Source organism: Cyanistes caeruleus, chromosome 21 (assembly GCF_971803275.1).
Source record: "Cyanistes caeruleus chromosome 21, bCyaCae1.hap1.1, whole genome shotgun sequence".
In the NCBI taxonomy this organism is placed as follows: domain Eukaryota; kingdom Metazoa; phylum Chordata; class Aves; order Passeriformes; family Paridae; genus Cyanistes; species Cyanistes caeruleus.
Genome location: NC_141721.1, coordinates 4,742,481 through 4,768,949, shown reverse-complemented (window position 1 = coordinate 4,768,949; position 26,469 = coordinate 4,742,481). Strand labels below are relative to the sequence as shown.

At 48.8% G+C, this 26,469-nt stretch overlaps 1 protein-coding gene and 1 long non-coding RNA gene across 3 annotated transcripts in view; one reads left to right on the top strand and one right to left on the bottom strand.

Moving 5' to 3' along the window:
- Positions 1 to 26,469, bottom strand: part of LRRC75A (leucine rich repeat containing 75A) — a 56,659-nt gene that overhangs the window by 22,761 nt on the left and 7,429 nt on the right. For both annotated transcript variants that reach the window (XM_023939199.2, XM_086859941.1), the window contains exon 2: positions 11,332 to 11,460. In XM_023939199.2, the coding sequence (XP_023794967.1) occupies positions 11,332 to 11,460 (129 nt within the window). The remainder of the gene's footprint in view (positions 1 to 11,331; positions 11,461 to 26,469) is intronic.
- On the top strand, positions 20,362 to 25,163 carry LOC147649617 (uncharacterized). Its single transcript, XR_015278577.1, has 2 exons — positions 20,362 to 20,591; positions 21,009 to 25,163. It is a non-coding gene; the product is annotated as an uncharacterized LOC147649617 (long non-coding RNA).

Genomic DNA, 26,469 nt, shown 5'->3' with positions numbered 1-26,469 from the left:
GAATTATTATCCAGTTAAACAAAGGCATAAAACGGTAATACATGCCCTGGGAAGCCCCAGGGGAGAAAATCCTCAATGGCTTTAATGTGTATCCAATCAGTTATCCCAAATTAGCAGGAGGCAAAGGGAGCAAATCTCCAGGGTCTCCAGCTGAGGTAGGGACAGACCTTGGGGTTTGGAAAGGATGACAGTAAAAAGGGAGAGGAAACGTGAAAATGTCCCCATGAGTGAGGAATTCACACCCTGTGAGATCCCTAAAGTGGGAATGGAGACCCCAAACACTGCAGGGACCCCCCCCTGATCTCAGGGAATCAGGGAGTGAAAGCTGTGTCCACCCAGTGCCCAGAGGATTAGCCCCACAAACCCAGGACACAGCTCTGCCCACCCCAAACCTGCAGCTGTGGCCCCAAAACGGCTTTTGCTGCTCCCCCCGGCGTTTAATGGGATCCAAATTTACAACTCTTCCCTTTTGATGTTGTCAAGAGGGGCTGAAGTCATCTAATGATTTTCTGCTTTGCTTTTTCCCTTCCCTTTCTTCTTTTTGTCCCTCCCCCCTCTGCTTTCAGAGCGTGGGGCTGAGCTCAGCCTATTGTTGCTTGCAGACATCTGTGCTGCAGCCAGTCCCAGATTCCCCTTTGGAAGTCCTCATGGAGTTTTCTCCAGCAAATCCTGTGAGATCAGGAGGTAGGAGAAGATTTAAATCCACCACTCCCCCAAAACATCCCAAGAGCCAGGAGGTGAACACAGGGATTGGTGACTGTTCCTACCTACAACCCCATCCAGGTGTGCAGGGAAGGATCCACCCCAAATCCCAAATCCCAAATCCCAAATCCCAAATCCCTCCTCCTGCATGGCTGAGTTCCTTGGGCAAGGCATGAAAAATCCCCCTGGAAGAGCTCTCCAGGGAGGTGTCTTTAAAATATCACCAGGAGGGTGTTGCAATTCCCCTTCCCTCTTTTCAGGCTCCTCTGGGAAGAGGATCTGGAGTGTGGAGGATGAGGGATGATGCCCAAAGGGAAGCAGATGTTGGCATAGTAGAGTGATAGATCCCCAAAATAAATTCCAAATAAAGTGACAACGTGCCTTTAGAGCTGATCAGTTTGACCCACCCCATAGCACAGAGCAGAAAATCCTTTTGAAAATAAATCCTGTCTGGTTTAATTCAAATTAGAGGAGGAACTAAAGCAATTTAATAAAGACCATTTTAATAAGAATGAGGGGGGATTTTTTGGTCATATTTTGCAGTGATCACTGTGGTGCCACTGGGCTTACACACAGTCAGAGCCCAGCATCAAATCAGATCCTACATCACCAATTTTGGGGGGGATTTTCATCTCAAACTACCCCAAATATTAGGAAATCCTGGTGGTTTGTGGGAAATCCTGATGAGAGAACATTAAAAGATGCACAGAAACAAAAACGAAAGACATAAAAGCGGCACAGAAACAATGCAAACCCAGCAAACAGCTCCAGATGCTGTTTGGATAAGGAATGCTGTTCATTGTGGAAACCTCACTCTGTTCCTTCTGGTTTGCTTGGATAGAGGTTTTACCACCAAAAATTCCCTCTTAAAAAGGTAAAAGAGGAAAAAGAGGTCAAATCTGAAGTAGCATAAATAAAAGCCAAAGAAAATGGGCTTATTTTTTTTTTTTTAAGGAGGAGAACCAATCTTCTGTCAAGCAAAAATTAGACTTTGACAAAACCTAATTAGAAACCCCACAAAATTTCCCATCCAGCAGCAACCTGTTTGCAGAGGAGGGAGCATCTTGGAGATGGTGATCAGAAAACCCAACCCATCACCTGGCAAATCCCAAACTCAGCTACAAAACCATCCAGAGGAATTCCAAACCCAGGTCTGCAGATAAGGGCTGCACAACAAACTAAAAATGCTTTTACGTAAGAATAATTAAATGAATAGTTAATAAAGGTTGTGGCTGTAATTAGCTGCAAAGCAGGGTGAGAATACAGACCTTGAGCAGCACTTCTGGCCCTTCAGCACCTTTTTGGAGCAGCCTGACACTCTGGCAGCTGAAGGTGTCCTGGAGCAGATGGCAGGGGCTCCGTGCCAGGGCAAAATTAACATTTTGTGGAGTCCTGCTTGACAGCAGCATAAAACTCAATGAGGGGGAAAGGCAGCAACTGGTGCAAAATGGGAGTGGGCTCCACTTGTGGGCAGGAGGGGCCTGCAGGGACAGCCAGGCTGTCACCTGAAGGGACCTGCTTGGCCCATCTCCAGAAGGTGACATTCACCCCTTGGCTTTCCTCAAATTAACCCAACACTGAGCATGGCACTTGTTTCAACTTCATGATTAAAAAAAAAAACCAAAATCCTCTGATTCCAGGCAAATCTTCCAAAGCTGGAAACCCCAGATGAGTGGGATTGTCACAGCTCCCCACCATGTCCTGGCTGCAGAGATGGGGTGGGTGGTCACCTCCCCCTGAGCACCAGCCAGGTTCAGTCTTTGGCTCTCAGGAGAGGATTTGTTCCTGTTCAACTCTTAAAAATTCCAGCTTTGCCACCACAAACCCATGGGCACCCCAGTGCTCATTTAGGACAACCACAAAGCACCAAGGACGCAGCAATTAACCCCTGAATTAGCCCAAATTAGGAGCTGATGAAGCTGCAGCAGTGGCAGCAGCTGAAAAGTAAAATCTTTTTTAGCTGAAAAATAAAATCTGTGGGAACAAAGGGAAGAAATGGAACCCAATTTTGCACATTTCCCCCCCAATCTGATTTGCTGAAAGGCCAAAGTGCAAAGCTTCAGGCTCGGTGTTGACACACCAAAATGAAAAGCAATGTACAATAGGGCTTATCAAGAGAGGCAGAAATAGGAGATGAACGGGATTGCAGCAGCTCAGGAAGTCGTTCCAGAGGATCCTGGAGTAATACTGCACTTGGACTTCAGAGAAGCAATTAGAGAAGGCAATAAAATCCGATGTGATAGATGGCCCTGAGGGGAACATGGAAGATAAAGGGAAATTGAAAAAAATAAAATAAAATCAAGAATATAAAATTCTTCCCTGAGAGCTGCTGGAGGGTACGCAGCTCAGCTTCCATGGAGAAGGAGGAATGGGAGCAGCGTGGGGAATGGCAGGGAGGTGTGTGCTGGGTTTCCTGGTGCTGTGAGGCCTTCAAAACCTCCCTGAGGTGTGGGGAGGAGGCCTTGGAGCATCCCCACTCCTGATAAATTGGACCCACTTGAGTGCTACAAACAAAGCCATTATGGGAAGGCCACTTCGATGCCACTGGAAAGGTCACTGGAGCAGCATTTCAATGCTAAATCCATCTGTATCCTACTGCTGGAGCTGCCATGAAACAAAGGGAGCAGCCAAAAATCCAGGAGGGATTACTCTGGATTTCCTCATTACTCTGGAAATATCCCAGCAAACAACAGGTTAATCAATGCAGCTTGTGCACAACAGCCAAGAGAAAAACGGATGAGGTTTTTTTCCGCTGCTGCTGGAATCAGGGTGCTCAGGGGATGATGGCACTCGATGGCACTGCCTTCCCCCTCAACAAGCACAGGGAGGATGAATTTCAGAGGAAAATTTGCATTTCTCAGGGAAAATCCCCCTTGGAGCCTCAGGTCTCAGCCCAGCACGCACCACTCACCCTCCTCTGTCCCCCCTCTGCTCTCAGGGTGAAACCAGACATGGATTATTGGGTTATTTATGTCCCACATTCAGGACATCACAGAGAGACTTTCCCAGCCTGGATCAGCTGCTCCACATGGGATCCCACGGGAAGCAGAGCCCAGCCCAGCCCCTTGTCGCTGCAGGAGTGTCCCTGGGATATTTCTGTCATTCCCTGGGGGTTCTCAGCCCTGGGAGCCTGTGGAGGGGCAGCAGGACCCCCCTCACATCCAGTCCCTGTTATTCCCTGCAAATGTGAATCCCAGGGAAAGGGCACAGAGCTCATCTCCAGCTCATTACCCACCGCGGGGCCCTCACAGGCACAGCAGAACTGGGGATTTTCCCAATTTTTTTAAGAAAAAAAGAGGTGAGGAAGCAGCAGTCGAGTGTATCCAATCTCTCCCAGCAACAGCTCAGGGATGCAGCGAGGCTGGAGGGAGTGGGGCCCCTTCCAAGGGCTCCAAGCAGATGTGGAACTATGGATGCAGACACAGGAGATGTGCTGGGGATTTCCTGGGAGGATGGATGGCAAGGAGGAAAAGGAAAGTGACAGAGAAATCGGGAGGATTTAGCAAATTACCCAACGACTGCAAAACTCTTTGAAGATGGGAAGGGTGGGATAAAGCTCTTACCCAAATCCCCAAACACTCCAAACTGGGAGCTAATCACTTGCTGGACTTTGGCCAGGAATCCTAGTCCCTGCCATCGAGGAAGAGCAATCACTGGAAAGCCTCCTGGCACCTTCCCTATTTACAAAAACTCAGCTCTTTGCTTTTATTTACTTCTTTATTTTTCCCTTTTTTTAGATAGAGACAGAGTGGGTGCCTCCCCTCTGGAAGGAGCTGTCCCCTGGTGCCTCCCAGGGAAAGGAGGGCACTTTCTACCCATGGGTAGAACCAGAGGGGGTTTAGAAGACCCACAGGGTCCAGAGCCACCCCAAATCTGGGGGAAAGCACCTCTGCCCTGTGGCACAGCCAAACCAAGGGATGTCGAGCTGTCCCAGCAAGGTGACCGTGCTGGGAGCAGCCAAGGCAAGCTTGGAACTCAGCAGCAAAGGGACAAACTTCTCCTTGCTCCAAGAGATAGCCTGGCAAAGCAGCTGTGATGCTGCAGACAGGCTGAATGCCAGGAACTCTTCAAATTCCAGGATTAGCCCTAGAAACGGGAGTGCTTCCAAGCCCCAGAGGTGTTTTGAGTGCACAGCCCTTCCCAAACGCAGGCATTGCTTCTCCCAGCTGTGAAATGCTGATGGGGAGCTTTACTCCTCATTCAGGGCTGGAGGGAGCAGCAAGGACAGGGCTGCTGAAAGTCCCTTTATCCTCAGTGCTTTCAGCTCATCCTGCAAAGTTCAGCACCTCTGAACCCCCGTGCAAAGCCTGACAGTGGTACTCAGCAAAGAAGCTGAAATTTGGGGGATTTTTGGGTTTTTCTTCAAGCGCATGGCATGAGGCAAAGGCAGGACTGGGGGTAGAGCCTCCAGATGTGGCAACAGCTCCATCCCTTCCCCAGATGCCGCAGGAGAGCAGCAGAATCCAAAGGTACGCTGGGCACTGCCAGCCTTCAGGGACCAGGGTTGAAACACGGGTTGATTGTAGCCCCAAAACTGCTCAGATTGGGTCATAATATTTATTCCAAGTCCTCTCAGCCCCCTGGGCAGATGGTGAGCAGCCTTTGCTGCCTGAACTAGTTCAGATGTGGCCACAATCAATTCCTCACCCCTCAGCAGAAGTTTATTAACAGAGAGGAAAACCCTCCTTATGAAAGTCCTCAAAGTTTCCATATTGAACCACTCATTTCTGCCAACCCACATCTCCAGCAGAACATTTTCCTGCTTGGTATTCCCACAGCTCTGAGTTGGGCTAGAAATAGATCTCAAAACCCCCAGCCAAGTGCCAGCTCTCCCCTCCAGCCATCCCCCAGGCCAGGTCCCCACCATGATCTTCTCAGGTGAATAAACCACCCTCCTGCCAGGAGCAGGGAATCAATCTCCTTCCTTCCTTTGAGGGAAATGATATTCTGATTAAAACCCAAGTGAGCTGAACTCAAATGCCAATTACCAGCAGAAAACATCAATAAAATGTGTTGTTACTGTTTAATGAGGTGGCTGGTTCTTCATCTGTCCCTTCCCTTGGGGACACCTGGGGAGGCTGTGGGTGAAGAGGTCCTGAGGAAAGACTGAAAGCTAAACTGGGGAACTCCAGCCTCACCCACAGGTAACTGAAATATCTTTTCCAGCCCCTGGATAATTTTTTAATCTTCTTTTTTAATAGTTTAATCTTCCAAGCCATCTGATGATGCCCATCACCCACAGCTGGTGTCACCGAGATGTTCTTGGGGAAGAGAGAGGGGAAGCTGAGCACATCTCTTGCTGCATGATGTGGCACCTGACATTTGGGAGGCACTGCAAAAATCCATCTCCAGGCTGATAAAAATCCACCCTGCAGCATTTCCAGGGCTTTGCAGATGGTTGGGAAAGGTCGTCCTGTTATTGTGGGAGCTGAGCAAAAAGGGAGCCTGGCAATTCTGCCAGCTGGCACTGAGATTTTGGGCTTGAGCAACCCAAAAAAACATCAAAAAAGATGAAAAGTTTGATAAAAGTCACCTTGGCCATGCTGGGCTGGTTAATGGTCGGACTTGATGACCTGAAATCTTTTCCAGCCTAAATGACTTTATGATGAGAGTGATTAACTGGTCACATTTCCAATCTCCTACGGAAATGGGGATGCTGGGAGCACATTCCTCAGGCTGGGAAGGACAAGGACCAGGGGCTTCCTTGCACCCCACAGGGTTTGCACAATGGAGGATCAGGTCCCATTTCACATAAAACCCAGTGAGTTCCCAGTAGTGAGTTCCCATCACAGCCCATCCAGACCTTGCCATTATTCCATTTTAGATTTCATGCTTAAAACCCCTGCAGAGTGCAATTCCCCTCCCCATTTCCCAGGCACTCAGCTCAGCTTCAGCTCTCACATGAAAGCTTTAGGGAGGGAACATCTCTCTTTTTGCAGAGCAGGACATCAAGTCAGCAAAGAACCAGAGCTGCCCTCAATGGGGTCTGAGCTTTCCAGACTTTTTCTTTCTACAGGACATCTTCACATATTGCAGATATCTTAAATACCCACAGAGAGGGATCTTCACACTTGAAGCAAGACCAGCAAAGACAAAAAAAAAGACCCAGAAAGAGCCATTAATACAGAATTAAGTTGAATCCTCATCATCCCCCCTGCTTTTATATCATATTTTGGGGGTTTAGAGGGGTTTTGTTCATAGATCAGCTCCTTTCATGACATTTCTTAAAGCAGAAAACAAATAATACACAGTGTTCTCATGGCACTTTGGAATCTGAGAGCTGTGGGGGATTTTCCTTGCACACCTCAGAGCAAAAGGGAAAGGTAAAAATCTCACTGGGGTTGACAAGATCACCCTGTGCTGGAGTGTCCCTCAAAGTGTCACCACTTCATAGCTGTCATTTCATCTCACAAGGCCGAAAAACAAATTTGATGTCAGGAATTTGGAATGATAATTTGAATTCCAGCTCAAATGATAACACATGTGGCAGAGGAGCTGGATTATGGGGATATTTATTGGAGATAAAGGCCCTGAGCTGGTGGTCGTGGTGCCCTGATTATCTTCATCCTGCACAAACTGAGGCTATTGGTACAGTTTTAGCCACATGGCTCAGCACAGCGGGATGGTAAATATGAAAAAAAAATGCTCATTTTAGCCCTGACAGAAATAACACATTTTAAAAATGCAGGGCATGAAAACCTCAATATAATTTGTAAGTTCTTATCCCACAGGGCTGAAGGAGGGTTAGAAATTGATTATTCCATCCAGGTCACAACAACCACTTTTCCTTTCTATGCTTTCTTGTTTTCATGGGTGACAGTTCATGGAATCACAGCCATCCTGCAAACCTGATCAGTTTAGAGCTCAGGCAGGAAAAGACATCAGAGCCACACAGAAATTGCTCAAATGAAGGGAAAAAAGATCTTCCATCCACCCAGGGCAAAATCCACTTTTCTTCCACTGTCCAACTGCTCAGAAGAGCTTTAAAAACTCTCCCTGTCCCCATTTATCTTGAATTTCAGTGGGGAAGATGAGGATGATGTTCCCTATTGTACATAGCTCCCAAATGGAGATATTTCCCAAATCCATTTCCTTGTGGACAAGATCACATCTTCCCCCTGAGGCCTGGGAGGAGCTGCTGCCCGGGAGGTGCAGGCACCAACAGGAGAATGGCCAGGCAAAGCTGGATTTTGGGATGGGGCTTTGCTAAGCTGCTCTGCCAGCCTTTTCCTGGCAGAAAGCAGCAGGATGGGGCTCAGCAAAGCCAAAGTCTCACTCTGGGCAGCCTTCAGGGCTTGGAGGAGCTTCCAGGTACATCCCAGAGGTTGCAGTGAAACAGCACAAGGACACAAGACCCAACCAAGGCTCCACTTTCCCCTTTGCCCCAGTGTTTATCCCAAATCCAACAAATCCTCAAGCTGAAGGGGAGCCTGACTCACTCCCTATCACAGCCATCAGTCATCCACACACGTGGCTTTGGTCTGTGGAATAAAAGGAATTGCTTTAATTTTCCAATAGTTCAGGGCCAAATATCCCTGCTGGCACAGAGAGCTGTGAATTTGTCACGGGGGCCCTTCGCTCCTTACGCAAAGTTTGTGTTCTCAGCTCCTTCGCACTGCAAACCTGAGCAGCTGCAGGAGATTTGGGGCATTCTGGCTGCTCCATCCCACAGCACATGGCTTTGTTGGGGTCTTTTGTTCCCTTTTCCTGGCCATGGGGACAGGCAGACATCACCCTGAGGTGCACCCACTGATTCCTTTGGCAAGTGGCTTTGGAGCTGAGCCGCTCTCCAAAGGTCCTTTTCCATGAGGAGAGAGGCAGGAAGATAAAAAAACTGGCCACAGGAGAGAAAACACTTGTTCAGATGATTTTGATCCAAAGCAAACACCCCTTTCCTCACTGGAAAACTTCCCGTACAATCTGAGTTTCCTGAACAGCAAATCTGCCCCTTCCAAGGCCTCAGGAACCCCAAAGGTGACAAGAGCTGCACTCAAGGACCTGGCTTTCCTTGAACTGCATTACACACATCTGTAAATAGGGATGGCACCAAATCCAACCCCTGACTTCCAAAGGATCTGGAAAAGAGTTTTTCCTTGGCTCCTTTCACAGCCCAGCCCTCAGGCCAGGCTGGGATCTCAGCAGGGCCTGGGAGACACAATCTGGCTGTGCACCACTGCCTGGACACCCACACAAAACTCACCCAAACATTTCCACCTCCCAAATTCCTCCTTCACAGCTCTCCAGCCTCCTCCAGCACAAGTTGCAGTTTTTGGGTTGGATTTGCTGGCTGGAATCAGCATCCCCTGAACTCCTCAGCCACGCTGGAGAGCCCAGGCCAACTTTTTCCTGGCCATACGGACTCAGGGCTTGGAGAAATGATTCAACTTTTACTTTAGCTCACAGGAGAGACCAAGGGGTCACCCTTAAGCTAAGGGTGGTGTAAATAGAAGCTGTGTGAAAAAAAGCAATGTACAGAGAGTCAGGAAAGCCTCTCCAGGAGGGAGGAGGGAAGCAGGACCCCAGAATCCTGCAGGGACATGTTTAAAAGAGAAGGTTAACAGGGACCAGGGTCCAGGTCAGCTCCATCCACCTCTGGATGGATAAGGACAAGCTCCCAGCTGCCACAACATATATATTTATGTGTATTTGTGCCACAGAATGGAGAGCAAAAGCCAAAACTTCTGCAGCACTCCTGGCCCTGAGTGTTCTCCTGCTCTCACACATCGTGCCAAACCTCTGTCAAAGTGAAATAAGTCTGGGGGAAGAGAGGGTTGGAATCTGGAAAATAACCCTGGTGACTAAAGCATGCAGCTTTCTGGGGACTTACAGAACATCAGTATCTCAGGAAACCACCACAAAACACTGGGATGAAGTTACTTTTCACTCAGCTGCCAAATAAAAAGGGTTTAACCACAGCCAGTGGCACCCAAACCTGAGCAAGGCAAAGCCACCAATGGGGAGCTGCAGCTGGAGTTGTTCTCTGTCACCTGCACAGCCCCTGCTTCCCTCTCCAAGGCAGCACCCATCCCTCCCTCCATCCTTCCACCCACGCCTGGTGTGGTGCTTTGAGATGAGCAAAGCATGTGGAGAGCACCAAGGGCATCCAAAAAGATTCTCCTGCAGAGTAAGAGCCTCAGTGCTGCACAGGCGGATTTATTTGGGGTTTTGCCACCACAGAATCCCAGAATGGTCAGGTTGGAAGGCCCAAATTTCCTGCTCCAGCAGTGTCATCCCACAGCACATGGCACAGGATTGTGTGCAGACAGCTCTGGGATATCTCCAGTGAAGGGAGGCTCCACACCCCCCTCTGGACAATCTGTTCCAGCTCTCACCTGCACAGGGAAGAAATTCTTCCTCAGGTTCAGGTGGAGCTTCGTGGGGTCAGTTCCTGCTCCTTCCTCTTGTGCCATTGCTGGGTCCCTGCAGACAGGGACAGCCAGGGATGAGGTCCCCTCTCAGCATCTCCTCTCCAGGCTGAACAGCCCCAGCTCCCTCAGCCTTTCCTTGTCAGAGATGCTCCAGTCCTTCCTCCTCTTTGTCCCCTTGCTCTGGCCCTGATCCAGGAGCTCTTCTTGTCCTGAGGAGCCCAGAACTGGACACAGCTGTCCAGATGTGCCTCACAGGGCTGAGCAGAGGAATGAGGACTTTGCATCTCCCTGCTTACCCTGGCACTGCCTCCTCCACAGCCCTTGGTGCCAAAAGAAACCTGCAGGGAGACAAGGGAGAGCAGGACTGGGCTCAGAGCAGCCTCAGAGTGTTTTTATAGGGAATACAGAGCTCTCCTGGGGCACGGCTCACCCTCAGGAGGAGAAACCAGCTTAGTCACAGAGCTCTGGAGAAGGGCAGCCTCAGCAGGGGAACGGGGCCTCTCCGCCTGGAAACACGCCCGGCACGAGAGGAGCTTTCTCCACTTTCCCAGCTCATGGGGGAGGAGGAAGGAAAGGATCTTGTTCTCCACAGGGAAAGGGATCCATGGGTATCCTTGCACAGCACAGGGGTGCGGCTCCATCTGGATCTCACGCTGTAGGACGTGGCACAGCCATCCTTGGTCTCTGCAGGTGGAGATTTGGGTCCCTGGTGTCCCCTGCAGCCACTCCACCCTTCCCAACACCTTTTGCTGAGTGCAGAGAGTTTTATGAAGCCCTTCAGGGTCAGACTCACACCACAGCCCAGGCAGACACCCCCTGAGCAGCACCTTTGTGGCTTTGCCTCACAACATGAAAGAAATCTGCAAGTGCTTCAAAAAAAAAGCAATTTCCCTCCTTTTTAAACACTGGTGGAGGCTATAACTGAGTAAAACATCCACAAGAAGCAGCAGTGAATGACTCCATCCCTTCAGACACTCTCACAGGAAATTAAAGACCTGTTATTAGCAGCAAATACAGGAGAGTGATGCCTGCAGGTCCATCCACCCATGGATGATCCATGGTGCTTAAAAACACCACACACAAGTCAAAAGGAGTACCAACATTAGCCAAAGATCCCTTGCTCAGCTGGAAAACCTCATCCTCTTGGTCCAGACCCACCCGAAACTGGGAGGATTTTCCCCTGGCACTCAGGGAGAAGCTCCACATTCCCAATTTCCCAAGCCAGCACAGCCCCAGAGTGTGAGGAGAGCGTGGCACCTACCGGTTTGGGGCAGTGGATGTATCTCGCCAGGCTGATGATCAGGTCGTGGGTGATGGGATCCACCAGGTTTCGGAAGCTGGCGTAACGATAGAGAACATCATCCAGAGAGGTCGACTCCATCCCTAAATCCTACAGGAAATGGAGAAAAGGAGCAAGATTAGGTGGGATATAAAAGCCAGTGGTTCTTAAAGTCAGGCCTCACTGGTGGAGGAGCCAAGGAGGAAATGATCCCCAGCATCTCCCACTGTTGTTGGAGAGATTTTGGTTTTCCAGCAGTTTGGGTGACAAAGAGAAGGAAGGGACACCTTGTGTCACCTCGAGAGGAGCTGCACTCCTGGCCTCACCTGCTCTGCTAAGAGGCTTTAGGGCTGAAGGATCAGCCCCATAAACCCACTGAGATGATGACACCCTTGCAAATGAGGATAAAATCCAAGATGACCCCGGAGAACATCACAGGGAACTGCAACTGGAGAATAAATGCAGCGTTGGGTGAGCTCTGGGGCTGCTGTGCACAGGGAGGGAAGAATGAACCTAAAACTTCAGCAGTGGGAAGAGGAGGATGGATTGGAGTGAGAGAAGAGCAAAATGCTGGATTAGACTGACTGGGAAGGAGTGGAAGCTCTGCCAGTGGAGCCTAGACAAGGTGGTGTCAGGAGCAGTTCAGATGGAGCTGGTCCTGCCCCAGGGATGGGCCAGATCTCCTGAGGTCCCCTCAAGGCTGCTTTCTACGGTTTGTAATTCTTAGACAGAATAATTTGAGGAATTTTGGCAGAGAACTCCTCGCTGTATGAAATACATCAGTGCAGAGGGATGAAGAGGGGAAGGGTTATACACAATGTACTCCTTTTACCTCAAATATTTTTGTGTATATAATACCCAAATACTCTTTTTTTTCCCCTCTTTGAACCTTTTTTTACTTCCCATGGAGCCGGTGGCACCCGGCACAAAGAATTTCCTCTTGGCAAACACAAGCCAACCTTGGCACCGTGCAATAAATTCAAGCTTGTCATGAACTCAGAGATGCTCCAGCCCCAAAATCCCCACGGGAAGGGCACATTGCTTGTAGGTGTGGATGCTCAGTGATTTCAGACAGGTTGAAAACAAAGATCTACACTTTAAAAAAAAAAAATCCATTTTGCCTTCAGACACGGCAGCCCGAGGGATCTCACGTTACAGCAATTACAGCTCAGGCCACAAACGAGGTGACAAGTGTTTATCCCGCTGTTTTCCTTGGTATTTTTAGGATCAGCCCCGCAGCACTGCCTGAGTTAACACCGAACAGGTCATTTAGTAAAAAAAAGAGCCGAGGCAATTAAAAACCACACGCGTGTGAGGCTGCTCTGCCTTGGGAGCACCAAAAAAACCTCGAAACTACAAATCCAGGTGGCCACAAAATCCAACCCTGCCCGTGCCCGGTTGGGAAAATCAAGGGGCCAATCTGATTTCTGGGCTGTCTCACGGCTTCCGCCAAGTTTGACTTAAAAAATAATTAAAAAGAAAATTAATCTCAGCGTGGAGAGAGCTTGGGCTCATTTGCAAGAGGAAGAAGAAATAGAAATTGTGCAGGGAGGTGCTCAAAGGAAACTCCCACTCTTCCAGGGAGGGAGGCATCACACAGCAGCGTGGATGTCACCTTCCCAGTTGGGTAAAGTTCAGCATCAGGATTAAACAAACATTAAATAAAAGCTGGATTTGGCCCACGATTTCTGGCAGACACCAGGCACTACCAGAGGGCAAATCTGGGGACTTGGGACAACTCCTTGGGACCTCTCAGGATCAAACCAGGCTCAGCATCTTGCCCCTTCAAGCATCTCAAAACTCTTCACCGTTTTCTCCTCAGCTAAAATTAAATCGTCCAGCTCATAAATCAGAGAATTTCTCCTCCTCTCTCCTGGGAGAACTTTACATTTTTCGCATGGAGCGTTCCCTCCTCCCTCCTGGTACACACATTTTTTTATGCACAGATGTCTTTCTCAGCTGCTCCCCAAACCTCTCTGCCACACCAGCATTGTCTCTTTTCCACCACACGCAATATTTTAAAGCCTCTCAAGGCTGAAACTTGTTCGAGGCCAAGTGATGAGCTCATCTGCAATTTAATAACTTAACACCAGTTCACGCTGTCAGCAGCAAATCACCGGTCACTGGCTTTGCAGAAAACGCCCAGCATCTGGCTCCAGTCACTTCTTTTCAGCACAGTCCCTTTTCCTAGGGGATTTTACCTGGATGGCAAGTGCAGATTTCAAATAAATCAGGGCTTAAAGTGATGGGATTTATGAGCCAGGCATGGCTTCCTCAGGGTAGATTTGAGGGGTGCTCAGGAGTGGATCCAAACCCCTGAGCTCTGCTGAGGTGTTTTGTCCACGTGTGACAGGAAAATGGGAACATCTCTGCAGGTAGTGACAGGGAAAAGGGGAATTTTCAAACAGAAATCACCCATGAGTTCTCTGCTGTTTATCCTATTTGTTTCGACCTTTAGGGAGCTGAAAGCCAAACCATTCATCCATCCTTATCCACTGGAAGGAAAACTTCCTGCCACCAACCAGCTGAGCCTCCACAGGAGGAGTCTTCTGCAAATCTAGCAGTGTAAAGCTATTAGGTTTTTTCTTTTTAAAAAAACACACAAAAAAAATCCCACTTTGAGGGGTAAGTTTGTAATTTATATCCAAAAATCCAGCAGGAAAAAGGTAACAGCAGCCAGCAATGAAAATTCCCCAGCCATGAAAGGTATAAAAGAAAAACCCCCAATTATTTTGGAAAGAAAACCCCAAGCCCAGTGAGAGGCGCAGGGATGCTGTGCCCAGCCTGTTGTTTGCAGCAAAACCACACAAATACCTCTTTTACCCCAAAACTCAGAGCTCACCCTCCACTCTCCAGGCCAACATCACCCAAGCAAAACATCTGGGAGCTGCATCCCAGCTTATCTTTCCCTCATGCCAGTAAAACTATTTCTTATTCCTTTCTGCTGTCAAAAACTCGCAGCTCCCAGGCTTTGGAAGCTCCTGCCATGAGTCCCAGAATCCCCCAAGCCACACAGAGCCATAACCAACCACAGCCAAGCCCATTTTTGCTTATTAAACCATTTATCACTGCAAATTGAATTGTAATTAGGGGGAAATGCGGCAGGTCCCTGTGAGGAGTCATTGAGAAAGCAGCTTCTGCTGTTGTTGTTTTCACTAACACGGAGTTACTGCTGCCCAAATGAGGTTCCTGCACAAAAAACTCATCCCAGCTGCTCACAAATATCCCAAGAGCTGCTGTTTTGGCCAGCACCTCTTCCAAAACTCCTTTCTCTCCACTAAATTCAGGGCAGCATCCTGAATTTCCAAGCAGGGAGGTTGGTGTTGTAAACAAGAGTCGGGCACGAAGGAAGGAATAACTCAGTGTTCCATCCATCATCTGCTCCAAGTTCTCTGGGAATAATGATTCCAGCAGGTGGGATTAGAGTGGGGAGGAAGGTCAGCTGAGAGAGAGAGGGGTGGGATGTGACTCAACCCCGTGTTTTTCTGGATGTTGGACTCATCCTGCTGTTCAACCTGTGTCTTATGAGGAAAATCCAACCACTTCCTCCTACTCTTCCCCAAAAAGATTTTTAAGGCAGGAATTAATTTCTGGTTGAGAGAAGAGTAAAGCCCCCCAAAGGTAATGATGTCACAACGTATTTTAGGATAAACCAGCCCTCAGCCACGCAGAGAGGATCGAATTTGCACTCTTGAAGAGGGCAGGCAGCACTTGGGAGCTCAGCTGCAACTGGGCAGCTGTGATGGGACCAGCACATCTGGATGGGGTGTCCCAAAAGCCACCCTGGGAACCTCCACACAAATCAGCAACGGCTTCTGCAGGTTTAATGTCCAACCCACCAGCCTGGAGTAAAACCAGAGCTTAGATATGTTGCGTATTTTCTGTTTCACAGAGTTAATATCGATTTGGGGCCACAAATTGCTCATTCAGGCCCTGAGCAAGGGCGCGGTGAGAGAAGGGAGTCGATGCTTTGGGGAAGGAGCAAACATTTCCCTGGCAGACTGACTCAAATAATAAATGGTGGCAGCTTGAAACCCCTCCAGGAGGCTGGAATTGGAGGAACTTGGAGAGATGGATTAATGGGCAGAGATGTGATGCTGCCAGCCAGATAATAAACAACTGAGGAGATTTGCAGAAAAAAATGCTCTTTTATTTTATAATGCCAGGCAAAGGCAACAACTCCACCTGGAATTTGGCCAGACTACAGTTAAGACTTCTTCAGCAGAGTGCCTGTGGTTGTTTTAATGAGAATGGTCTCAGCTCTCCCGATTTACAGAGACACTGGGATCCCAGGAAAAGCTTGGAAGTTCTGTTTGGGTGAGGTGATTCCAGGATTTGCTTTGAACAACTTCAACTATTCCAATCCACCACCGCCTTTAACACAACTCTTTGCTTTGAGCTCACCAAATATTACCCACTCTTCCCTCCTAAAGCAGCAGGAGCTGCCCACATCCAGGTTTTCCATCCAAGCCTGGGGCTGGGGCTCCAGCTGGGGCTCCAGCCCCAAGCCAGGATCCTGCTGGCCAAGCAGAGCCTGCACCAGATGGCTCCTGGTGGGACTTGTCACTTATTGCTGCTGCTCCCAGATGGATGGGTGACAGCCCAGCCTGCCAGCAGGCTCAGCCCAGAGGCACAAGAGTCTCCTTAGAACCCTCCCAAGGAGAGTGATGCCACAAAGCTTTCCTTCTGCAAAGGGAAGAGGCAGAAAAAGCTGCAGGTCTAAGGGGGATTTGAGAAAAGCACAGCTGAGGGGTCACTCTCCCACCCCCTCAGCTCCTGGGAGCCAGCTCCACCCAGAGCCCTCCAAATTCCCTGCCTAAAACCCAAATAAAAAGGTTGATGCATTAACCCTGCATGACACCACCCTGTTCACTTCAGTCTGGCTGCTGGGCCTCCCCTTCACAGCCCTTCAGTGAAGCATTCGATGAAAATATAAGCAATTTAATCAAATCTGCCATTTCCATCCTCCTGTGTCTGCCCAAAGAGCCTCCTGGAGCATCCCAGGTGCTGCCTGGAGTATCCAAACCACAGGTGAGGAGCAGAACTTGATAAATTTACCATCCTTTTTGCCCTGTGACCAGTAGCTCTAAGGGGAGCTCCTGCCCCAGCACGGGGCTGATTCCCAGGATCGACCACATTGTGCTGCCAACTGCAAAAAAAATCCAAAAGCTCTCAACTGCAAAAAAAAAAAAAACCAAAAAAACTTATTTTCACTTGCAAAACCCTTCTAGATCTCTGCTGGAAAATGGACTTGGAGGACAGGCTGCCTATTATCTCCTGTCAGGGAAGGAGCCAGAGCTGCCACCTAAGCCCAGTCTGCTGTCAATTCATATGAGGATGGTGATTCATCCTGCTCTAAGACAGCTGGGCTGACTCAGTCCCTGCATGAGCTTGTCTCTCCCAGTTACCTGCCAAGAAAAGCCCCTCTAATTAGCTGATCCCAGACATTTCAGTGTTGAGGCAACTGGAGCAGGAAAACCCCTCTCGTGCTGCTCTCACCTTTGTTTTCCAGCACAGCCAGCTCGGAGCTCTGCAGGGTTTTTGCGCTCTCTCTCCCAGCCAAAAGCAGCCCCATCTGTTTTGCAGCTGATCACCCATCCATATTAGTTAGATTTTTGTGATTTGCTTCAGGACCCCATGGTTTTTTTGGAGGCAACCCGAGGCTCAGACAACTCTTGTCCTTGGAAGGTGACAGGAGATGCCTGGTGGCCACTAAAGATTTTTATTTGTGCGTACAGCTCTTGTGCCTTGCCCTCACAAGCAGTAAATCCACAAACAACTCTAAAATAAGTATTTACAGGAATAAAAGAGAAAAGCAGAACTGGGATCCCTGCAGGAAAAGGGAAGAGGTTCACAAGTAGAGGATGGCACTGTCAGATGGGGAGGAATCACTCGTTCTCATCGTTTCCACTGCCTGTGAGAGACTGCCCCAGTGTCTGGGTTTGCAGCTCAGTGAACGGCTCCTGGTACAAGAGCAGCATTCCAATCACACAATTCCCTGCTTGGAATCACAGACCAGGCTCCCCACACCCGCTCCAGCTGATGGGAGTTGTTGGATCAACACTGAGCCCACAAGCACTTGGTGCAGTCTGTTCCTCACCCCCACCTGCGCCTACAGCATTCCATGAGCCAGACACCCAGGCTCTGCACATCCCTGCAAACATCTCTGCTGGGAAAAGAGTCCAAAAAGCCTCACCCAGATGGCCCAGCCTCAGTAATGAATCAAACAGGCAACAAGGCTGGTGCTGCCTGTCCATCCTGCACCCTTCAGTCCTTCCCCAGGTGACTCCGAGTGTCACCGTTCCCGTTAAACCATGGGAAAGGGGCACGAGTCTCACAGGTAATGAAAATCCTGTAAATTCAGGGGAATTGGGAGAGAAGAAGGAACAGATCCCAGCAAGGGAAGCAGCAGGATTTGGCTGTGGAAAGCTCTGCATGGCAGAACAGATGCTCTGCAGCTGGGCCAGATGGTCCCCACTGCTGCCAGGGACAGGCCACTGGATCCTCCTAGAGCTGAGGCTGGGCTGATGGGATGGAGGATGCAGGAAAGCTCAGCCTGGCCTGGCCCTGGTCTAACAGAGCAAATGAGACACTGGGAATCCTACCCCTCACTCCTCCCTGCTCTGATCCAGCCACCTTCTCCACATGACCCTCCCTTCAGAGTTAACACAGCTCTGCATGAGCTGCCAGGCGCTGTCTTTATTCCAAACTGGGCTCTGCCTGGGAAGGAACCAGGATTGATTGTCTTGGCCCAGCAGCTTCACCATGAGAAGCTTCAGGAGGAGCCCAGCGTGGAATCTCCTGGTGTCCAACAGGTGCAAAGCCCTCCCTGAGCCCATCCTGATGTGCTGTTCCCAGGAGCGGGCGATCCCAGAACAGCCAAGCACAGAAGGAATTGCAAATCTCACTTGAAACAACACATTTGCTTTTTTATCCCCTCCAAAAATGTTGCTTTTGGTGCAAAATTTTTTTTTGTTGCCCTCCTCAGCCAGCAGAGCTGCTGCAAGACAACAGTGGAAGAGGAAAGTTGATAATTTTGGGGGATTGATCAATGCAGCCAAAAATTCCGAGGCGGGGATTGCCCACAGCTATCCCGGGGTTTTGTTTTGATGCACAGCTCTGCCCAGCCCTGGGAAACACTCCCACAGCATCCCCCAGAACCTGCAGCATCAATAATAATATTCCTGCCTCACCTGGAAGCCTCCTGGACCCAGCAGAAATCAATCCACTCCTGCACACACAATGAGAGGCTGCAACCCAAGAACCACTCCCACTTCCAAGCCCTGAGCTGATTATTATTGCATTAGCCATGGAAGGATGCATTGTTAATGCTCAATGGATGCTAAACTCTGCTTCAAAAGGATGCAATTTCGGGCTGGGAGACTGTAGGAATGTTTTTGGCATCCTTGAATAGGTGCTAGAATAAAAGCTCAGATATTTCTGATACAGAAAATAAGCATCAGTGATTCCTCATCACAGCTCTCTCCCTGAGTTATTCAAGGGAAGTAATTGAAGGCGTCTTTGAGAGACACAAATATTCAATTAACTCTCCAAACTGGCTGCTGTGGAATAATGCAAGCATGACAAAAAGATAATTTAAGTGAACAAATTGCAGCTGACTCCCATAAAATCATGCCAAGCCTTTATTTTTTTGGGGTTATTTACACCATTGCAGGAGCCTGGGTGGGAGAAGCAGAGGGAAAAAATGGGTTTGGATCAATAGCACTACCTGCATATACCAAAATCCAGGGTTTTTTACCAGCAAGGAGAGTGGAATTACTCAGCACAAGAATCTGGCTGAGTATCACTGCAGGAATTAGGAGATTTTGCAAGGTAAAGATTTAGAAGGAACAAGATACAGAGAGATTTTAGCTCAAAGCAAAAGAGGAGGAAGTAGGGTTGAACTAAACATTGAAATAAAAGCTCCCTGACCCTTCTTTGCATTAAAATTTATCCTCAGGAACAGCCTATTCCATGAAATCACTTAGTACCTTCCCAGCTGTTAAAAGGGAATTCCAGCAAAGGAGAAAAACCAACCCAATCCCATAGCACCAAACTCATTTTCTGAATTAAGACAAAGCAACAGGGGTGGAATAAAAATAAAGGTTTCCCCAAGGAAGCCAGCATCACCCAAGTAATTAACATGGACAACATGAATTCCAATTCATTCATTTGCAAATCCAGCATCCCCAGTTAATCTGAGCATGGACAAAGTCCGTTAATAAAGCAGATTCCTGTAATGGGATTCAAAGCAACGGCAAATCAATACACAAAAAAAAACAACTTGTGTGGTTAAATAATCTACATTTTGCATAATAACATCAGTGCTGTGATGCTGGGTGGTTATGTGGAGACAGAGCAGAAATACCCAGCAAGAAAATTGGATTGAGGTGGGAAAACCTTCCTGCTCAGGGGTGAAATCCATGAGCCAAGGGGAAAAATCTTCCTCACACTCCATGAAACCTCTCCTGAGCAGCCCCACAAAGAGCTGGGAGCTCCCCAAACAGCTTTGAAAAGAGTGAGGGGAGATGATTTCCCTTCAAATCCTTTCTCAATCCCTCTGGTCTCACCCTGGGTATCTCCTCTCCAGGATGTGCCAGATCTGGAATCCAGCAGCCCCTGGCAGGACCTTTCCTGTGCCCTCCACTGCCAGCTCAGGATGTATTACAATTTAAAAAATTATAAAAAAAATTAATTTTATTATTTACTGACAAACACTGATCCAAATTTGTCCTGTTTTGCCAAACCCCTTCTTTTTCTGCGCCCTTTGATGCCTCACAGCTCCCTTCAGAGTCCCCCCCTGAACAAAAGGAGGAACTGAGTCACAGAAAATCAAACTCACACCCCCAAATCCGCACTGCTGCCCTCAACATTCCCATTCCCAAACACCTTCAACTGGGAGGCCTCTGCTCTTCTCCTCTGGGATATCTTCTCTCCAGTTTGCCAAGTCAGAAAACCACTTAAATACCTGATTAACTACAAGCACATGTTTAAATCCCACTGAAGCCAAGGGGGTTGGACAAGCAGAGCACTTCAGACAGGTTTTTGTTAAGCAAAACTTCTTTCCTCCACCCAATTCCCTTCAGGAGGAAGGACTGGGACACTCCAGAGCGAGATGCAGCTGAAGTGAGCAGTGGAAGAAGCATTTTGTACAAAATCAGGGAATGAGATCCCAGGGGGACACAGGCTGGGCTGGTGATGATGGAGAGCGCTCTGCCCTCCAGAGCCAGCAAACACTTCCAGTAAGTGCCATTAAAATCCTCCTCTTTATTTCACCACACACCAGGCTCCAGAAAGGCCAGAGGGTGGTGGCTGCTGCTCCTGAGCCCCAGAGATGGGACAGGTTAACCCAAAAATGGCCCGAGAGCCTCTGTGCTTGGCTGAGAAGGGAAACCTGCCCCAGGTTTCACTGGGGTGCTGAACAGACACAGGTAATAAACAGCTTTTCTGCTGTGCCCTGTCCCTCCTGCCCTGTCTGTAGGGTCTGTGAGGGAAAGGGGTGCTCTCTGCACCCCCAAACCCACAGGAGCCCCACACCAGGCTGGGAGAAGCAGGAACATCCCTCCTGCTGGGACAGGCACTATCACATCCTGCGTTCAGCAATAAAAGGTGTCAACCCTCCCCAACTAAAATCCAAATATTTCTGCTTTGTTTGACAGCCAGGGCAGTTAAATTGCTGCTGTTGATATTCCATTTCCCAGTGGAGATGCCAGAGGAGCTCAGGAGGATGAGACACAAAACACACCTTGGCCCAGGGAGCTTCTGCAGGGAAATGGAGCCTGTGATGGAGCTGTGGCCACAGGGAGAAGGAGCCATGAGTTGGGTGAAGAAAACCATGCCTGGAGCTCAGTTTGCAGGAGAGGATCCACGGCAAAGCTGCTGCCACCACTGTTGGGTCACAACTGCTGTGCAGAGGTCAGTGCAGGCTTTTCCGGCTCACAGGTGAGCACCAAAAGACACCCAGGAATGAGGCAGGGAGCAGCTCCAGAGCGGGAATATCAGCAAAGCATCCATGTCTCTGTGCCCTGGGATATTCCCTTAATCCCCTACAGTGTGACACAGCCCAGGAAGTGTCCCCAGAGAGAAGGAGAGGCCTGGAATGCCATTGGGAACAGAGCACCCTGCTAATCCCTCCTGCTTCCCCACGGGTGGCTGAGCCTTCCTGGGAATGCTCTACTGGATCCCATGGAATGCTGTGGCCACAGGATATTCCCACAGGTGCCAGGACAAAGTCTGTGCCTTGCAGCTCCTCCTCCCAGTTCTGGCACTGCAAGCCCAGAACATTGATTTTCCAACTCCAAAACAGCCAGTGCTGATAATCCCTCACACCAGCAGCTCCTCTGAAGTTAACAGCAGAGGAAGAACCACTTCAAGAAACTTCCAGGACACAGCACCAATCCTTAATCTCATTTCCCAGATACAGCCACGGGGTTGAATAATCCCTGAAACCTGATGCAGGATGATGAGCTGAGCAAGAGGAAAGCCAGGGTGAGCTCATTGTGCTGAGCCTCCCCTTCCCTGCTCCGGTCCCACCGAGACATCCACAACCCTGGGCTGGAATTCCGCAAACTGCCACAAGCAGCTGATTTCAATATCATTAAAACATGACTAATGCAGGCTTTGAGCTGGTTTCAAAGTGGAGGAGCCACTGGTGTGTGGTGAATCAGACACCTCCAGCCCCACACACACGAGGTGTGGGGTGGCATTTAGCCCACAGTGACACCAAACCCACCTTGGGACCTTTTTCCCCTGCCAAGAAATGCCAGAAATTCATGCCTGGAAGACAGATTCCCTTTTTGCAAGGCATGAAACAGGAAGAAAAAAAACGTTGGTTTTCTGTGAAGGCCCACAGGCTCATCCAAAATCACCACTGACAAGTAAATAGGTTGGAAAAAGCTCCCTCTGAGAGCCAGGCTGACTCAATCTGTGTTATCTTTTCCCTTTTCACTTTATCTTCCCTGATGTGCCTGCTCAGGAAGAGATAAGGAGCAGCTGCTCCGAGCCCTACTCGTGGCTCTGCCACTTCTGTGCACTTCATTCCTGTTCTTGGGAATTCCCTGCTTCCCTTCCCCTTTGCCAGGGGGATGTTCAGCCCTTCTAATCCTCCATTCCCCCTGAAAAATGAGAAGTTTTTCCTTGGTAAAGAATCCTGGAATTATTTAGGGTGGAAAAGCTCAAATCTAACCTCTAAGCCACCACTAAACCATATTCATACATCCCACAAACCCCTCCAGGGATGGGGATTCCAGCATCCTGCTGGCTCTGGGATGGGTCAGCCAGAGCTGGAATGTCTGGAGGAGCTTGGTCAGCGCTGGGTCCCACCAGGATTTTACACAATGTCATTCCCATCCTCCTGCAATCAATGGAATGAGCTCAGCCTGTGGGAATGGCACTGTATTCCTGCCTTTGGGAATATTCCAGGCTCCTATACTTTTGCCCTCCTCCAAAGGGAGGGCACACAAACAAACACGAGTCCTTGCGGAAAATAAAGTTGATTTATACGATGCAGCAACACTGAAAGGTCTTTTTTTTAAAAAAAAAGATATTTTAGGAGAGGACTTTGGCTGATTTATTTTCTTTCAGGAGAGGAGTTTGGCTGATTTATTTTCTTTGTGTTGGTGGAGAACAGCAGCTGATGGGCAAGAGATGAAAGCACCCCAAGCAGAGATTCCTCACCACATTTCAGAGAATTCATCTCATCCGGGAGTTGCTTTACATCTTAAAGAGGACGGAGAAGTTTATCAGAGCCAAAAGTTGCACTGGTGCAAGGCTGGCCCTGTCACCTGCACCGTGCCAGATTTTCCATCCTCCTCCTCTGGACAGCAACAGGGTGGGAAGGAAACCAGAGGGAAAGCCAAGCTGTGCATGGAGAGCTCAGGAAAAGCGCTGAAGCTGCTCCTGTTTTACAGTTCAGCCTTTCTCTGAATGACCAATGCCATGGACTGGAAAAGTCAGCTTTGGGACGTTCTTCCCCTGCCAAGAATGCCAGGAATTGCTGCCTGGAAGTGGTACAGTTCCAGCAGCTGGTGCCCACGTGGGAGTGGGGCCGGGCTGTGCCGGATGCCGCACACCCACGGCCCCTGTTGTTTAGCCAGGGCCTTTACAGGGATGCACACATCCTAAAATCCAGGGAAACCCGGAGTCCTGGCAGCTCCTGGGGCTGCTGACACCTTTGCTCTAAAGCAGAGAGGCAAGAGAGAGGAATGCCATGGGAAGGACTGGATTTTGACACTGAAAAAGGATATGGTGGAGAGCAGATGTTGTGCACGTCCAGCTGAGACACATTTTCCCTTCCCAAATCCACAAATCTGTGCAAAGACTGGTTTGGGTAGGAAGGGACCTTAAAACTCATCTCATTCCCACTCCTCTGCCATGGGCAGGGGCACCTTCCATAGACCAGGATGCTCCAACCTGGCCTTGGACACTTCAGGGATGGGGCAGGAAAACCCTGTGCCAGGGCCTCCTCACCCTCACAGGGAAGAATTCCTTCCTAATATTCCATCCAAATCTCCCCTCTGAAGCCCTGGCAGCCTCTGTGCATCACCCACACTGGTGACACTGTGTTTTTGGGGTACCTGGTGACGAGTTCCAGCTGTAACCCAAAGAGAGGATGAGAAGAGGAGTCCCAGGCTCAGCAGGAAGAGCTCCACACCTGCAATCACCAGGGTGCTACTGAATGCTCTGAATTCCCCTCCAAAACCAGCACACACAGTCCAGCTGTGCTGGGCAGGCCCTCTGCAATCCCATGGAACAGTCTGGGAATGGCACACACACCATAAAACATGGATTTTGGCTGCTGGAGGAGAGGCTGCCAGGCAGCCCGAGGAAGGGAACTGCTGAGAGGAGGCTTTCCTCTTGAAACACCCACAGAAAAATGGGTGTTTCAAGGGAAAAGGAATGGATGAGACCATCAGCATGGGCAAATTATCCTCCTTGTTTGTGCAGGGTGGCTCAAAACTCCCCCATTTCCCATCCTGAGACTGAATCAGAGCTGTGCCCTACACCCCAGGGAAGTGGGAACCTCACCCCTGACTTATATCAACAAATAAAGTCAGTTCTGGGGACTGAGGGAAGAAATGAAGCATTTCCCATGTTTTTATTTGCAGCATCAGATTTTTAACCGTCAGGTAGAGCAGGGCTGGGACTTGGTGTTTGATATTTGAAGAAGGTTGGAAGGTAAAATCTTTCTTGAAGGCTTTCACAGTGACTTCCCTGTCTGGCACCAGGGAATTTGGATGCTCCTTTGAGGATCCACCTCTCCATGAGCCTCCCAGCTGGCTCAGTCTCTCCAGAGAAACCCAAAAGTAAAGGATTTGGGCTCATCAAAGTCACCAGGAAATGCCCAGACTTGCTAAGGAAGAATTAATGACTGGGCTGCCCAAGGACTCAATTCAGTGACATTAAAATTCAATTAATGCTGCTCTATAAAATAGCTTTAAACATTAAATGCATTTACTTTAAACCACCCAGATTTCAAATCAGCAATTTAAGGTGACGTCAACCTCTGGTCAGGCTTTAATTTTAAAACTGAAAAATTTATTTAATTTTAAACAGCTCCTGTTGGCCCAGGTAGGCAGAACGTGTCTGCCAGTGATTTTGGGGAAGTCAGTGACAAAAGAAAAGAGTGAAATGCAAACAGAGCTGTGGAGAGAGTTTGGTTCTCTCAAAAGGACAAAAAAAATCTTAATTTCAGTTAATTCAAGTGTTTGACTCTGTGATCTTAAAAGTCTGTTCCAATTTCAAGAATTTTAATTCACTTAGTCAAGTTTAACACTGAATTTCAGCAAGCCAATGAAAAAAATCAGGAATATAAAGCAGAAATTTTCCAATCTGCAAGTAAAACTTCAACCTGAGAGACAAAGATCTGTAATTATGGTGACCAGAAGTGTAATTCATGATGCACAATTAATACTCCACTTAATGAATCAACCACTTTCAAATGCAAAATCTGTTTCGAGACATTTACTTTGTCTGCTCTCATATCCAGCATATTTTGAGTTTATTAAATGATCAAAAAACATTAAAAAACACTTTTCTGCTCTTTAAACTTGCTTCCATTTCCCTGTAACTCGAGTCAGAAATACAAAAGGATCAATCAATCGATCCTGTAAACCTCAAATTCACCATTTCCCACCAGAATAAAAACACACAAAATTCCTCACCCAGCCACACAGCTGCCTAAATACATGTCCCCAGATACACCAGAAAAGGAAGTATCCAATTACACCAAGCAGAAGCAGCTTTTTACAACCAAACAGGAAAACATCCTCTTTCTTATTGAATGACCCCCCCCCTCAAAAAAATATCCTAACCACTAAAAAATAAAAAAAAAAAGGCTGCTTAAATCAAGTTTTAATCCAATTCTGCATGATTTTGGCTGGATGTAAATCATGGGTGAAGATCACTCACATTCTCATCCCAAATAGTTTGTCTGCAAGCCCAGGAAGCCCACAAAGGCATTTGGGAACAAGATTTCCCCCAAATCCTTTGTGGAGAGGGGAGAACTGTTGGAGTAGATGGATAAATGGAAATAAATGGAGGGATTTTGGGATGAACCAAGGCTTTGGGGCTGTCTGGTGAGGTTTGAGTCCTGTTTCTGCAGAAATTCGGGCTTCACTGCCCTGATTTTGGGGAGTTCAGGCTGAACCAGGAGCTGGGGTTTGCTCAACACCAACCAAACCTGGGGCAGAGGCTGCAGCAGCTTTGATTTATCCTTGTGCAGGGAATTGGGGTTCTTTTATTGAGCTCCAAACCCTTCCCACACCTCCTGCATCCCAAATCCCAGAGCATTCCCCAGCAGGAGCTCCGTGGGAGCGGCTCTGCAGGCTGGGAACGGGGACAGAGGTGTCCCAGGAAAAACCCTCAGCACATCCCCGGCCAAAACAACCATTTCCCACCACAGCCTGCTCTCCTTCCTCAGCAGCCTTTGCTTTCCCCTGCTGGGATTTCACTGCTGTGCCAAGATCCTGGCCTTGGGGAGGGTGGGGGTGAAGGAACAGCCCTGCAGAACAAGGCAGGAATTATCTGCTCCCAGACTGGGCTCTGTTTAAGCATCCCCTGGGACAGGGGAAGAGGCAGCTCTGGGAATTTCCCAGCCGTGGAACTGGGGCTCCCAGGCAC